The sequence below is a fragment of the Arachis hypogaea genome, chromosome 20, assembly GCF_003086295.3.
Source record: "Arachis hypogaea cultivar Tifrunner chromosome 20, arahy.Tifrunner.gnm2.J5K5, whole genome shotgun sequence".
Classification (NCBI taxonomy): domain Eukaryota; kingdom Viridiplantae; phylum Streptophyta; class Magnoliopsida; order Fabales; family Fabaceae; genus Arachis; species Arachis hypogaea.
In genome coordinates this window covers 142,238,546-142,254,068 of record NC_092055.1, presented here as the reverse complement: position 1 = coordinate 142,254,068, position 15,523 = coordinate 142,238,546, and the positions used below count along the sequence as shown (strand labels likewise).

At 32.8% G+C, this 15,523-nt stretch overlaps 1 protein-coding gene across 2 annotated transcripts; it reads right to left on the bottom strand.

Moving 5' to 3' along the window:
- Window positions 1-618: 618 nt before the first annotated feature.
- LOC112782540 (two-component response regulator ORR10) lies at window positions 619-2,601 on the bottom strand. Of its 2 annotated transcripts, XM_025824971.3 has the most exons (6): window positions 2,385-2,601; window positions 2,115-2,201; window positions 1,681-1,787; window positions 1,507-1,584; window positions 1,223-1,293; window positions 619-929 (listed from the first exon to the last, which is right to left on the bottom strand). In XM_025824971.3, exons 2-6 carry the CDS (start codon window positions 2,152-2,154, stop codon window positions 767-769), a joined length of 459 nt encoding a protein of 152 aa, XP_025680756.1. In that variant the 5' UTR covers window positions 2,155-2,201; window positions 2,385-2,601; the 3' UTR covers window positions 619-766. The 2 variants fall into 2 exon arrangements, with proteins under 2 accessions (XP_025680756.1, XP_025680755.1); XM_025824970.3 differs by lacking the exon at window positions 2,385-2,601 and having other exon boundaries at window positions 2,115-2,349.
- Window positions 2,602-15,523: the final 12,922 nt, after the last annotated feature.

Below are 15,523 nucleotides of genomic sequence, written 5' to 3'. Positions count from 1 at the left end.
TATTTTTACACTAATGTTTTCTTAACAAACCAATATATGTTCTTTTTGTTTTGTTAATTAAAAAGTAATCTTACTAAATATATAATTAATTAATAATAACCATAAGATACAGAGATTAAGAGTATTTAGCGTATGAATAATATTGTTGTATTGATTATAGATGAAAACTGATGGGAAATTTTCCAAACGGAACACCTGGCTTCTTGGTGTGGTTGAAAAGATGTTCTGTCAACTATACAAACTTCAACTCAAAGAAAAATGAAGAATCTATTCAGTGTCGCATGATAATGATTAGGTTGCCGCATAATTCCTTATAATTATTTTAAATATAAATATAATTTGTTTTATTTTACTCCATACTGCTTGAAACTTTAGTCTCAGTAAATTCTTTAGAATTTGCGTTTAATTACTCTTAAGGAATTAGCCTCTTAAACTTAGAAGTGTAGCACAGTTCAAGTGAATAAGAAAACTAAAGAATTTCTAAATTTCTAATTGTTTATATAATATTGCTGTTGAATTACTCCAGCAATTTATGTATCTCTCTTATATGTTTGAGTTAAAATTCCAAGTTCAGAAAATAATAAAAAAGAAGGTACAAATCTCACTGACTATGAAATATAAGAGAAAAATTAAAAGAAATATTAGCCAAAAGAATTACTTTGTCAGACAAAATTGAATGAAAATCATTTTTCTCATGTCAATGTACATCAAAAGGACCTCCTCCTATATTTCTTTCATATTTGTTGGTATGATTCTAGTGACTAACTTAGGCTAAAATTTCATTTATGTCCTTTCTATTGAGGTTGATGAGTTGGTCTTCCTCTCCCACTTCCTTAACCTTTGATTTCAATAAATGGGGCCTCAGCTTATTTACATCAGATTGTTGAACTGGTTTCAGAAAGAATTCTTCAGCTCCTTCTTCTAAGCATCTGATCCCAAAGGAAAATAATAATAGAAAAAAAAAAAAAAAAAACTAGGCCTTGTCAGATTTGAATTTCAATTAATTTATGACCTCCAATTTGTAATTTTTAACAATAACAAACTTGAGGATTTACTTTTCAATTTTTTATATCCCTTAAAAAAAAAAATTTATTCTTATTTTATTTCTCATTTTTGCCTAGAAAAAGCAAACTAATTTTTAAAAGCATTAATCTGATTAGATGATTGAAATTAATCAAGAAAAACTAAATGGAATTGGGTAATTGGATGTAATTTCCCTTACCTATTGATCCTTGATGGAACATTCTCTGAGGACATAATCACAACTGGTATATCTTTAAGAGATTTTGATTCCTGCCAAATGGATGAGCTTTCTTAGATAAATAATGCTGATAAAGATGTCAAAAAAAAAAAAGGTTTGAAATTTGTTATGTGATAGCTTGGATAATATTAATGATATAAAATTATAAATAGTGTTATTTGAAAATTCAATATCACATTTATTTCTGAAATAACCAAATTCGAAATAAAATTTAGTCCTAGAAATTTTGCCCCCCATGAACTTACCTTGATCTTTCTAAGAAGATCATAGCCTGTCATTTCTGGCATACAATAATCTGTTATGATCAGGTTCACATCTACATCCTGCAAAAATAAGTCAATGCAATTAGATCATTGATCAACAAAAATTTCACTCCAAAAAAATTTAAAAAAAATAAAATAAAATCAAAAGAATTAAACCTGATTATGAGTTTTTTGAGCAACAAAGGAAGGCTCTTCATTTCTCTGCTCTTCTTCAACCAATCCAAGAAATTTTAAAGCCTTACTTCCTGAGTCCACTGCAGTAACTATAATTTCATATCGTAACAAAAAAAAAAAATTAGACATTAATTTCATCAAACTGTCTGGTTTGCATTTTCATTTTCTATTTTTTATTTTTAGTAGTTTTTGTTTTTCGTTTATATTATAGGAAAAATTTCAAGTGTACCAGAGAATACCGGTGTTCCAGTTGTTTTAACCGTTGATTTTAATTAATATATATTATATATTTTTTTATAATTCAGATCAACGGTTAAAACAACTGGAACACCAGTGTTTCCGGTACACCTGAAACTCTTCCTATATTATATATTTATTGAGCAAAATAAATTAACTAAAACAAAAAGAATTATTACCATGAAATGATGAAGTTTTGAGAAGTCTTTCAATCAACATTCTGTCAATGAGACTATCATCAACAGCCAAAACATGAAACTGTGATTCTGCAGACAAACCCATAATTTGAATTTGAATGAGAATTTCTCTAATTGCAAGAACCAAAGAAGAAGAAGAAGAAAAGAATGAGAGAAAAGAATGAAGAGAGGAACACAAAAAAGGTGGTGAACAATAATAATAAATATAACAAATAAGAATAAGAAAGGGACATTATTTTTAAAATGGAATACATCATGATCAGGAAGATAACAAAATCCCCTTTGAAAATCTGACAGTTTGGAAAGCAAGATCCGACAGATTTCATCCAGAATCTAGCGGATCTTCTGGGTTTGATTTTTGAATTGAAAATCAAGCAAAGCAAATAAGAAAGGTGGTAGCATTCTTATTCTACCAAACTTCAAAATCTGATTTGCTTCCTCATCACTACTATTATTATTATTATTATTATTATTATTATTATTATTATTATTATTATTATTATTTTCTCTTTTGACCTTTTGCTTATTATGATTAATGACTAATTATTTGAATTAAATTAAATACAAATAATATAAAATTAATTTTATAGGTATATTCAATTATTTTTATCCAATTAGATATACGCATAAAATTGGTTCATATTATCCAATTGGATAATATACGTATAAAATATACTGTGTAAAATATATTATTTAAATAATTGGTTCATATTATCCAATTGGATAATATGAATTTTATCAAAAGCGTCTATTATTGAATAGAATAGCTTATCCATCAAATTTTTGTTAAGTGTTGAGAATTTGATTCTTAAAATTTTATAAGTATAAATCAATTATTTTTTTTTATCCAAAAATTCAACAAAAATCAATCTCCAATTGTGGAAAAGAAAGAAATAAGTGGCTTAGGGCCAATTTTAGTGATTGGAATTTGTAGATTTAGATTTAAAAAATATTAAAAACAAGAATATATTCCTTTGTGGTTTGTACTCTTCCACCAATTGGACTTTTGATGAAACGTAAAGGTCATTATTTAGAGGCACAAGGCATAAGACTCTCTATTTGATTCCATGCACGTGCATGACCTTCATACCACTTCATACCAGCTATATAATAATAAGTTACTCTTCTTCTTAAATAAATATCGAAAATTTAAATTTAAATTTTATTTTATCTAGGTAATAATTTATATCAGTATTAAACTTTAAAATATAGTTTAAATTCACAAAAAATTAATATTTATTTTATTGAATTAAAAAATATTATAAAAAATAAAAATTATTGACATAAAATATTAGTTAAGAATTATTTAATTAATTCAATTAAATATATTAAATTATTTAATAAATATTAATTATTATTTTTATTTAAATACATCTTTATGTAAATATTTTTTTATTTTAAAAAAATAATAATAAATAAATTTTTGACATTTTTATCTATAATATTTAAGTTTTTTAAAATTTAAAAATATATTTAACTTTTTTACTTTTTTTTAAATAGACATATTGATCTCTCATCATGTTTAAAATCAAACATAACTCCTGTTTTATTAATCTGGTTGATATGAATACACACGTAAAAAAATTTTTAAAATAGGATAAATTAGACTTAAAAATTGATGCGTCTAGATTTTAAAAAAATAAATATCCACAAATTAAAAAATCAGAAATCGATTTTTTCTTTTCCCTTTTTCTTTTCATACTATTTAATGTTTGGCCTCTTGTATATGTTTAAGAGCCAATTTTGACCAAATAAACCATATTGAATTTTCAGATGTTTAGAACCAACTCTGTTGCTTCACGTCGAAACATTCAACCCTGTCTTTTTTTTTAATAATTTATTCAACGTGCCAATTTGATTTTTTTTTTCCCTCATTTTTTTTAATATTTTTAATTTGGATTATTTCTTGTATGTACATTCATCAAAGGAAATAAATTAGAATGAAAAATAATTAAACAAGAGCGATATGCCAACAACTATATGTTTTTCCATGAGATTCCTAAATCTTCCATTAGTTCATGTAATTAGGTGTAACAATTGCAAATATTTCATATTTTAATTTTTAAAATTTCTCTTTTCGTGATAATCATTTGAAAAATAAATTAAAATAGTTAACATCTGATCCTCTTGAAAGAAAAATATTATTGTTTTAATGATTTTGACAATTCAATCCGGAATTGTTAATTTGGTCTGAAATAAATCAGACATTTTTTTGGGATAGCCACTCCATAGATAGAGGGGTCATGTACCCATTGAAGCATTAATAGAATCATTCCAATATTTTATATATTTATTTATTCTTTATTCAGATACACATTCATCATAATGATATTCTTATCGTTCACTTGGGACTTGTGAGCATAATTTTAAAAATCAAATCGAATTAGTCGGTTCAATCAAATTAATCGAAAATTAAATTTTTGATCAGTTCGATTGAAGTGAAACAATGTTTGAAAACAAAAACAGCAATATATATAAACAAAAATATATTTTTATTTTATATTAGTGATTGATTTTAATGTACACATAATATAGTTGATTTATAAAATATTATGCATAACTGAAAATTGAAATTAAATTATACTAAATACTTAATGTATATATAACTTCATAAAATTTATGCACTAGCAAACCAACTTATTACACTGAATATATTTCTTTCTTTGCTGCTACACTCATTATTATTATTATTATTATTATTATTATTATTATTATTATTATTATTATTAACCATGTACACTTTTTTATACACAAAAGCATTAACAATGCACACATAAATACATAGGTTGATAGCACTTAATCCAGCAAGAACCCAATAAAAGTGATGAAGATGAGTCTTATTCAAATTGTTTTGCAACCATTTATCACCAAATCTTGAGCTGATTGCAACCACAACAACTATAATCCTATTGTTAACAAAACTTCCGAGTCCAAAAACAACGGAAAGCATCGCTGCTCCCAAACTTCTCATTTCCTCCTGATCGTAGTACAATTCTTGAAATCCTATCGCTGTTAACGCATCCGACGTGCCAATAATAACATATTGTGGCAGAAGCCACTATATCCTTATTGGGACAACCATGTTTAGTACGGACAGAACTAGGCTGGCTCCAATTCTTTGACAAAATGTTATGCCGGACCGTTGGCCGGTGAATTTTCTAGCAATGGGGACGAAAACTCGGTCGTAGATTGAAACACAAAAGAGGATTACGATTCTAACAACTCCTTGAAGTGATGCGGTATGGATTTTGAAATTCGGTGCTATGGAACGTTGCATTGTGGTGGCTTGTTTGATGAAGAATGTGAAGAGTTGGCATTGAACAACGGCGAACATCACACAAGATTATGAAATAGGGATGAGACCAAGGAGCATCTTTACTTCTTCTACTTGATTCATTGTGCATAGCCTCCATGGATCTTTCACGTTGCTTGAAGCTTCATCTTCGTCCATCATCATTGCCTTGTCTAGAAATCTATCATAATGATTTCAAATGTTATGACAAAATGTTGGTGAAAACTTAGGTGCGGTCTTGAAATTAATAGTTAGGAGTCGTTAAATGATTTGATTGATTTGACTAAATTTTTATCTAACAGTTCTTACCTATCATCTTCATCCACGGTTGATTTTGTGTCTTTGGAGCTTGTACTTGTTTTCCAGATTATCATTTTGTTCTTGTACTATTGTTATGTAGGAACATTCCGTTAATTATTTAACTTTGACCTTACTGTGGGACTAAATTGATGCTAAATAAAACTTTTTTGAATTCAAATAGGACACTTTAAACCTTAAGGACTAAAATAGAATTACGCCCAAACATAGGGAACCAATTTAATACTTTACCCATTATGAAAATAGTCGAAATAATAATAAATATATTTATATTTAAGGGTAAAAAACACAAATAAACCATGGGAGGATAGTTATTACATGAATAAGCCAAATTGAAGATTGATTCACGAATGAGCCAAAGCATACTTATATGTAATTCGAGCCTATTTGGTTCGAACTACATTTGCATATAAATCGAACCTATTTGGTTCGAACTACACACACATAATTCGAACCTAATTGGTTCGAATTACACACGAATTGGTGCCATCACATAATTCGAACCTATTTGGTTCGAATTACTCATGATTAAGTGCCACCACAAATTCGAACCTAATTGGTTCGAATTACGAACAATTGGGCTATATAAGGAGTTCGAATCAAGCAAATTTGAACCACTTCTCATTTTCCATACCCCACCAAATCCCAGAGAAAACGACCCTGATTCGATCAGAGAAATAGTAGAACCGAAGACTCAGCTGATGGGGGACGATCCTGCAAGGCTGTACCGGTTGGACGGGGTTGCTCATATAGCCGGGGTCATCAACGACGAGGTTAGTACATAGAAAAATTTGTGCACACGGTTTATTTGAGTTAGTGGTTTTGTATGTGGTTTTAGTGGCAGTTTATGGTAGTGGTTTATCGTGGTGGTATTGCAAATGGTTTATATTAGAGGTTTTGCATGCGGTTTAGTTGGTGGTTTTTGGTAAGTGGTTTTTTGTAAGTGATTTTATATGCACTTCTGTTAATGGTTTATGTAAGTGGTTTATGTTATTAGATATTTTTATTAGTGGTTTATTGTAGTGGTATTGCAAATGGTTTATTTTAGTGGTTTTGCATGCGGTTTAGTTGGTGGTTTAGGGTAAGTGGTTTTTTGTACGTGATTTTGTATGCGGTTGTATTGATGGTTTATGTAAGTGGTTTATGTTAGTGGTTTTATATGCGGTTGTGTTGATGGTTTATGTAAGTGGTTTATTGTGTTAGTTTTTTTTTGTTACCAGTATTGTATGTGGTTCTAATAATGCGGTCCATTTAATGCGCAGCCACAGCGATGCATCAGGAGCATGCGGCGGCAACAAGGCATGCCACTCGATGAGTGTTATGTTCCCTACTTGCAGATGGCTGGGTTATACCATCTGGCTAGGCTGAATGATAGATGGTTCCGGTTAGATGAGCCCCTTGTCAGCGCCTTCGTCGAGCGGTGGCATCCTGAGACGCACACCTTCCATATGCCCTTCGGAGAGTGCACGATCACGCTTCAAGACGTGGCGTACCAGTTAGGGTTGGCAGTGGACGGGCGTAATGTTAGCGGTTGCCTTACAGAGTTCCATTTGTATATCGAGGGTGGACGTCCAGCTTGGGTGTGGTTCGAGAAGTTGCTTGGAGTGATTCCTCCTCCGATCCAGGTTCAGAAGTTCGCAGTAAATTGCACCTGGTTCCAGGAGACTTTCAGAGAGTGCCTCAAGGGAGCCGATGAGGAGACTGTGCGGCGCTTTGCTCGTGCCTATATCATGATGTTGTTGGGCACTCAGCTGTTTGCCGACAAGTCCGGCAACTGCATTCACATCAGATGGCTTCCCCACGTAGCTAGGCTTGAGGAGATGGGTTCCTACAGTTAGGGGTCTGCAGCATTGGTATGATTGTACCGGTACATGTGCCGAGTGACAAACAGATATGTGGTGAAGTTAGCGGGCCCACTTCAGCTACTTCAGTCTTGGATCTTCTGGCACTTTCCCAGGTTTAGGCCTGCTGGGTATGATACGTGCAGCTGGCCTTTGGCATCGAGGTACGCTACACAGGCTTTTCTATTTCAAGTTAAAATAGCTGATGTTCATGTACGCTTGTACTCTATTACAAATCTGTCATACTTCTGATTAAACATAACACCCATGTGCGCTGCAGGTGGTCAGGTTACAGCCCTTCCTACAGCGAGAAGGGTCCTAGAGTGCAGAGCACGAGACTGAAGATAGACATGTTACATCCCAGGGATGTGAGTGTTGTTACGGTTACTTTTATTTGAATAACTAGACATCAGATGTTTCTGTAGAGGGAGTTGGCATGACAACATAGCTATTTTTGTGTGCAGTTTATCTGGATGCCGTATAGCTCCCCCGAGGTACTTCAGGTTGTGCATCCGGAGGCGTTGGAGCCTCGACACATGGCGGTGTGGCGGTCTGTCACGTCGCTTATATACTTTGCCGTGGTAGAGTGGCATCAGGTAGATAGGGTTCTACCGCAGTTCGGTGGTGTGCAGCCCCTCCCGCGTCCCGCCCTTAACATCGACTTTCTGATGTCGAAAGACGGGAGAGGCGGTGATCGTTGGTTCCCGTCCGCTTTACAGCATTGGCATATTCTTTGGGAGACCCGTGCGGACCACGTCCTCCGGTTCGATGTTGTTGCCGACCCTGGACCTCTGCACGCCTACCTAGACTGGTGGAGTCAGCATGGAAAGAGGTTCTTGTCACCCGAGTTTTATCTGGGGATCCGAGGGGCGTTCCGATTCCTGTCGAGGCGTCACAGAGGGGTCCTGAGCGAGTTCCTGACATGGATCGAGTCGACGACGTCCCTGATAGGCGTCGGGTTGAGAGGAGAGCTCGTGTCGGGACACGACGGAGCCAGCATGAGTGGAGGTGGCTAGAGCAGGCTATCGGGGAGGCTGATGAGGCAGGTAGGGGTGGTGGTCGAGGACGAGGGTGTGGAGGCAGACGGAGGGCACCCGTTGCGGGCCACGACGATGGTGATCTTCGTGACGTGGACGGTGGGGGAAGGAGTGCAGTCGGGGTTGTTAGTCCCCATCATGGCGGCCTTGGTGGAGAGGGGTACGCCACCGGAGATCCCACTGCCCATGGTGAGGCTGGACTTGGGGAGGGGCCGCTCGGAGATTACTTCGTTGGAGTTCCCCTGACGACCACACACTTCAGGAGAGTACGCCATGGGTGAGTCCGGGCAGCACGTTTTCAGACTTCCTTGCCGGTGTTGGGTTTGATGGGGATTTTGGTGGATCCCCCTTCTTAGATGAGATCAGTGCCATCATGCATGATGATGAGGCTGCCCGTGGGCGGAGTCAGATGACGGGGACACAGGCACCGTTACATGTCGATCTGAATGAGCCGCCCTCCGTGCCTCCTCCTGAGTATTTCGCTTTGGGTGGTACCCCAACTTCGGCACATATTGCTGGGTCACATTCAGTTGTCGGGCCGTCCTCATCCCGACCGGTACATGTCCAGCATAGGACGCCTGCACAGCCAGCCCCGCAGGACGAGGACGAGGACGACGAGATCAAGGATGAGGAGCCGCTTATCCGGACAGGTCAGAGGACACGGGTTCCAAGTCGTTGCTTCACGGGGTCGCACCTGTTTAGATGATTTCTGTGCCGAGTTGTATATTACCTATCTTCGTCTATGTATTTTGTTATCAGTGTTACTTCGTATCCACCTTTAGATGTATGTGTGTGTTACTCTGAAAATATCTGTACTTTGCATTTTGATGTTATTTAATTTTTGCATCATGTCTTAATTAATTTAATTCGTAGACTAATTTATTCCCATGTGTGTTCAACAGACATTTCGTTTAAAACTCCTTAAACGAAACATATTCATCAATTACGATCCCATGCACGTAACATATTCAGGTATGTTCCTTAGTAATTCGAACCATCTTGGTTCGATTTACAATTAGTGGAATTCGAACCAAATAGGTTCGAATTATGTGATGGCACCAATTCGTGTGTAATTCGAACCAATTAGGTTCGAATTATGTATGTGTAGTTCGAACCAAATAGGTTCGAATTACATATAAGTATGCTTTGGCTCATTTGTGAATCAATCTTCAATTTGGCTTATTCATGTAACAACTATCCTCCCATGGTTTATTTATGTTTTTTACCCTATATTTAACTTTTTCCTTAAAAAATTGTGCACAAAATATCTCGATGTGCTTTATATATACTAATATTTAAAAAAATAAAAAATCAGTATAAACTGTCTAAACTTATTTTATTTAGTATTTATTAATTATCTTTCTAACATTAGCGTATTATTACCTGTAAATATCCTAGATAAAACAGTAAAAATTACAGCAAAAACTTGTGTCAAAAACCACCAATTGAAGAATGAGCTCTTAGCATCCCTCTTCTCCACCGTGCCGTCATCAAACTGATCGCCCGCGAAAGTTTGGATGCACGGCCGGTGGCCGCCGTCGCCGATGAATGTTATGTAAAAGAATAACTTCTCATGATGGTTCTCTAAAGAGACTGATATTGTCAACAAAACCATTCCCTTTATGCATGCAAAGACTCCCTTTAATTTCCTCCACATCAATAAATAATATGAATTAAATTAATAATTCTAAAAAGATAATAATTTAAAATTATTCTTTTTAATTCAATATTTATAATTTTATGCCTATAACATGTATAATTACTCCATATATTTATTACTTCTAAAATAGTAAAAATTGAGAGATTATCATTTATGCAAATTTATCAATCGAGCTTACCACTAGATTTACTTAAAAATTTATTTATATAATAGTTAATAAATGAATTTAATCTCATTTAGACAGTGAATGCGTTTCAGCTGGGAAAAAATAAAGAGATTAGCACTTCTTAAAATTTAACTTGTTATTAAAAATATAAAAAAAAAACATAAAATAAAATATTCTAAACTCTTTATTCTAAATCATAAATTTTCAATCTAAACTATTGATATAAAATATAATAAATAAAAAAAATAAATATTATCACTCTTTTTTTAATAATACCACTCTTTCTTTCTAAAAAATATACAATATAAAAAATCATATTTAGAGTGGCATTAAAAAAGAGAATAGAGTTATATTCTTTTAAATAAAGAGCTAAAATTTATTTAATAAACAAATAGCGAAATACTCCTTTTATTTAGTAAAGAGCATGCATTTAAAGATAAACCATATGAATAATTTAAACTTGTATACTCATAAGTAAGATCGAAATAAGAATTAATAATTTGAGAGTTTAACAACTCATATGTGCATAATAAATTTGAGGAAAAGTAGTTAATTACATGACATCCACACTAATAATCAGCTTAAAAGTGATGAGAACAAATATAATTTGTATATATAATTATAAATTGAATTACTAAAAGACAAATGAGAGAAGAGAGCATGATAATGGTGAAGCGACTAAGATATGAATCAGCAATGAAGCCATCCAACAAAGGAAAGAGTAACAAAACACCATTCCAAGTGTTTATATTCTTTGTAGCTTCACTTAGAGATTCATCAAGCTCATTTGTCAAGTATGTTATCAAATTCGCACGTAATCCTGTTATAGCAAATGACTCTGCAAATTCCACAACTGTTCCAATATATATTCCACACACAAATAACTTTTATTATTTTATAATAACTGTTTCAATATATATATATACCCTTAATTTTTTTTATAATTATAATTAATACTAGATTTTTTTTCAAAAGATTTACAAAGTCTCATCATAATATATAATTAAATTAAAGGTATATATATGGAAAAAATCTTTTGAAATTTGAAAAAAAAAATAATGATCAAACAGAAAGAGTGCCTCTTATCTTCAAACTCATGAAACTAAATGAAAGAAAAAACAAAATATAGTGAAACAAGAAAATGAGGATTATTAAATTTAAGTGTATGATATAAACTTACAAGTGATGAAGATGGCACACTACAAAAAAAAGAGTTTAAAATGGCATTTGTATTACGGCGGTTCTTGGCGGTTCTTAAGAACCGCCATAATATTTAGATATTGCGTCGTTTTTTGTTGTTGCCATAATTGATTCGTATTTTGTGGCAGTTTTCGGTAATTCTGACGGGTTTGAAACCCCATTGTCATTAACTATATTTAAAATGCAAAAATTGACCAAACCCTCATTTCAAAAACGCTACCCTATATCACCATGTTCGAGCAAAAAGTTGAAACACTACGCGATCTCCTCCTGCGTTCTCCTTCAACGGCGATATTCTCCGGTGATATCTCTTCCAGCGAAGATCTCCTCCAACAGCGATCTCCTCCGGCGATGTCTGCTCCAGCGACGATCTCCCTCCTCCGACGTCTCCTCCAGCGACGATCTCCCTCCTCCGACGTCTCTTCCAGCGACGATCTCCTCCGGCTTCCTCCTTGTCGTCCTGTGTCCTCTCTGCCAAATCTTCAGTGTCTCCCTTTTGTTCTGGATCAGCAGGTCAGCTCGCTACTTTTTCACATTCTAAGGTTCAAAAGTACGAATTATTTCTCTCCTTTGCTAGATTTTTTACCAATTCGATTGAAACTTGAGAGTGCATGAATACGTGGACATAAATTCCTTGTGATTTTCGTTGTTATTCATTTGGTACCGGTTTTTAAGCTTTTTTGAATTTGTTATTATTGGAGAAAAGTAAAACTGTGTATTTTGATTTTCTTATTTTTTCAATGTGCTGTGAGGTTTTGGTAGTGTGTTTGTGTTTTAGGTTGTAAATACTAAGTGGAGTATGTGAGAATGGCGCAGGGAAGTGGAAAAGCTTTGGCGTCACTTATAAACCAGGTATTAGATCTGGCAAAGATTGAAGCTGGTAAGCTAGAGCTTGAACCTTCGCTGTTTGTCGTGCATGCTGTTTTGGATGATAAAATATACATTGAAATATACAACAATATTGTTATTACCTGCTTTGACATCCCTTTTTGGTTGTCTTCTCATCCTTGCAAAAGAAATGGACTGGGACAATAATGGACAAGTCACTATCAGGGAGTTCTTCTTTGGTTTCATCAAATGGGTTGGAATTGATGCAGATGAATAGATGCATGATGCATTGTGTAAGAACAGATATACTTCTAAGAGCATTGCTTTAATTTCTATCATGCTGAATGTTTGAGTGTAATGTTGGATAGATACAGAATTTGTTGTGGTAATGAATCAAGAAAAAAAAAAGAAAAAGAAAAAGGATGTGTATAGATAGATATATGTAGTCTGAGTTCTGCTTCATCACAAAGTAACACTGATACATCAAACTTTCTGTTATATACAACCTTCATAGACAATAAACTTATAGAATAGATAAAACATGGAGAGACAAAGAAGAAAATGTATGTTTTACAAAATTTAGTTTCCATTTTGGTTACTCCATTGTGTTCTGTAACTTCTTACTGTATTCCTAGAGCTTGGATTCTCCTAATGAGTGACAAAGAAATTGCATTTCTTTCTCTCCATTCTTCCCTGCTCTCTTTGTTCGGTTCGACGAGTAAGCTGTCCTTGCCATCAAGGATGCTTACAATTTGCCTCATGCTTGCCATCAATAATGGTGTTTTAAACCGCCGTTTTAACCTATTCAAAAACCGCCATTTTAACCCTGAAAATAACGGCGGTTTGAACCGCCGTTTTAACCTATTCAAAAACCGCTGTTTTAGCTCAAGAAATTGTGGCGGTTTTCAGAAAACCGCCGTAATAACCAGAATGGCACCCAGAATTACGTCGCTTTACGAAATCGCCATTATTGGTAATAATGGCCGTTCAAATCGCCGTAAATACAAAAAAAAAAAACCGCCATTTTTACCAGAATTTTTTGTAGTGGCAGCAGGCCGTCCACCCTTTTTGTGGTTTTGGTATTCTTACTATCATCCATAGATTTATGCAAGTAATGAACATTGGAGTGTCATATATATATATATACAAAATCTAGAATAAATGAAAAATATGTTCTTGAACTTTTTAACTCGAAGACAAATAAGTTTTCGATCTATGAAGTACAAATACTTCGTTCAGTTGGCTGTGTCCGCGTGTTGGACACATTTCGGATATGACACTCATCAATATTTGTCCAACATGCGTATCTGTCGTATCCAACCGTGTCTTAATAAAATATAAAAAATTCTTTTCCAGACACACTTTGACACACTTAAATATCATCACATGTTAGCATATCCAGCTTTATTTTTAACATGTATTCTTGAAATAAATTTAGAAACAGTATATATTATTATTTATTAAAATAAAAAATATTTTAAATATTTTATATAATTAAAATAAGATATTAAAAATAATTAAAAAATTTATTTATATTTTAATATCAATAAAATATCAAAATATCATTACTATTTTTTCAAAAAAACTTCAAAATTTATATATATGCGTGTTCTCATATCTTATAAGATTTTAAAATTCGTTTGTCAACGTGTTCTGTGTCTGTGTCAGTATCTGTGCATCATAGTCTTTGACTAATCAAAAATACAAAAATATTTCTCACTTTCTAAAACGCGAAACATCTAAGTCCTTTGGAAGACCGATTTATCCTTATATATATTGGATGGAAAAATTTAAATGTCTCATATTTTAAAAAATTAAAAATATTTTTGTATTTTTAATTAAATTAAAAAATTAAGGACCTATTTTTTTTTAAAAAAATCTATGCTATATTTTGAAAAAGCTCTCTTTGTATGAAAGATCAGTAAAATGAGTAATAATTGAGTGTAACCAAGAGCAAGCAAGTGGGTGGTGAAAATTCACGAGATATACAAAATTTGGTGAAACATGAAAGTGAATAATATGATGAAAGTGAATAATAATAATAGAAAACCTACCTAATTATGCAATAAGAACCAAGTAGATGCCTTAAAAAAGCATTTCCTATATAAGAATTTTATTCTTCTTTTAGGTATGAATAATAAGTGTACGTATTTGGAATTCACCATCATAATAATGCTCCGATCGAATATGCTTTTTATTTATTTAATTTCTATGGTTTACATCTCATATTTCATTATAGTATGTATTATATGTATGTGTTGATTACATCTTTTTGTATGTCACGCGGTGTACGAAGTTGACCAAAAATAGAACTTGGATAACAATGTCACAAAAGAGTGAAGACATCGTTGTCTCCAACATCAAAAGAACCCTTGCCAACACTATAGTTTATACTATACACTTTGTTTAAAAGGATGAAAACAACACTTAAAAAACATTTAATAACAAGTTAATATGAATTTTATTAAATGTGTAAATTTAAAATTTTTTAATAAATGATTTTTTTAGGCTCATTATTGATGAAATTTTATTGTCCATTAGTAGGTTTATTCCTCTTCAATTTATTATCTAATTTATTTTTAGAGTAATAAAATAAATAGGTCATTGAGAAATTTTGCATATTCCTTAAAAAAAAGTACCAAGTCATCAATGACCTAGAAATTTACTGCTAAATTTTTTAGAAATTTAATATTTTTTCTTTCAAAAACCTATAAGGTCGTTGAAAAAAAATGAAAAATTTTTCCTATACCTAAAAAGTTGAGTCCGAATTTTTTAAACAAAAGACATCGACGTTGAGATATCGTTTGGGTTATTAATTTTGACAACGTTAACAACGCTATTGTATCGACATAATTTAGATTGATTCACTAATTTGGTGAGGTTAACAGCTACTATGATAAAAATAATCATAAATTCATCTTAGTTGGCTAAACTAAAAAATATAAACTAGATCTCTTACTCCTAAAAAAACGTAAAAAATAAATATAAGATTTATATCATATTCAAATCAACTTCACTTCATAAATAAAAGAGATAAATATATATTTAT

Excerpts from the sequence above, each read along its gene's own strand:
- LOC112782540 (XM_025824970.3), bottom strand. The coding sequence starts at position 2,217 with ATGGGTTTGTCTGCAGAATCACAGTTTCATGTTTTGGCTGTTGATGAT. Across the intron at positions 1,585-1,680 it reads CTCAAAAAACTCATAATCAG|GATGTAGATGTGAACCTGAT; the intron begins GTTTAATTCTTT and ends TTATTTTTGCAG. Across the intron at positions 930-1,222 it reads GTTCCATCAAGGATCAATAG|ATGCTTAGAAGAAGGAGCTG; the intron begins GTAAGGGAAATT and ends CTTTGGGATCAG.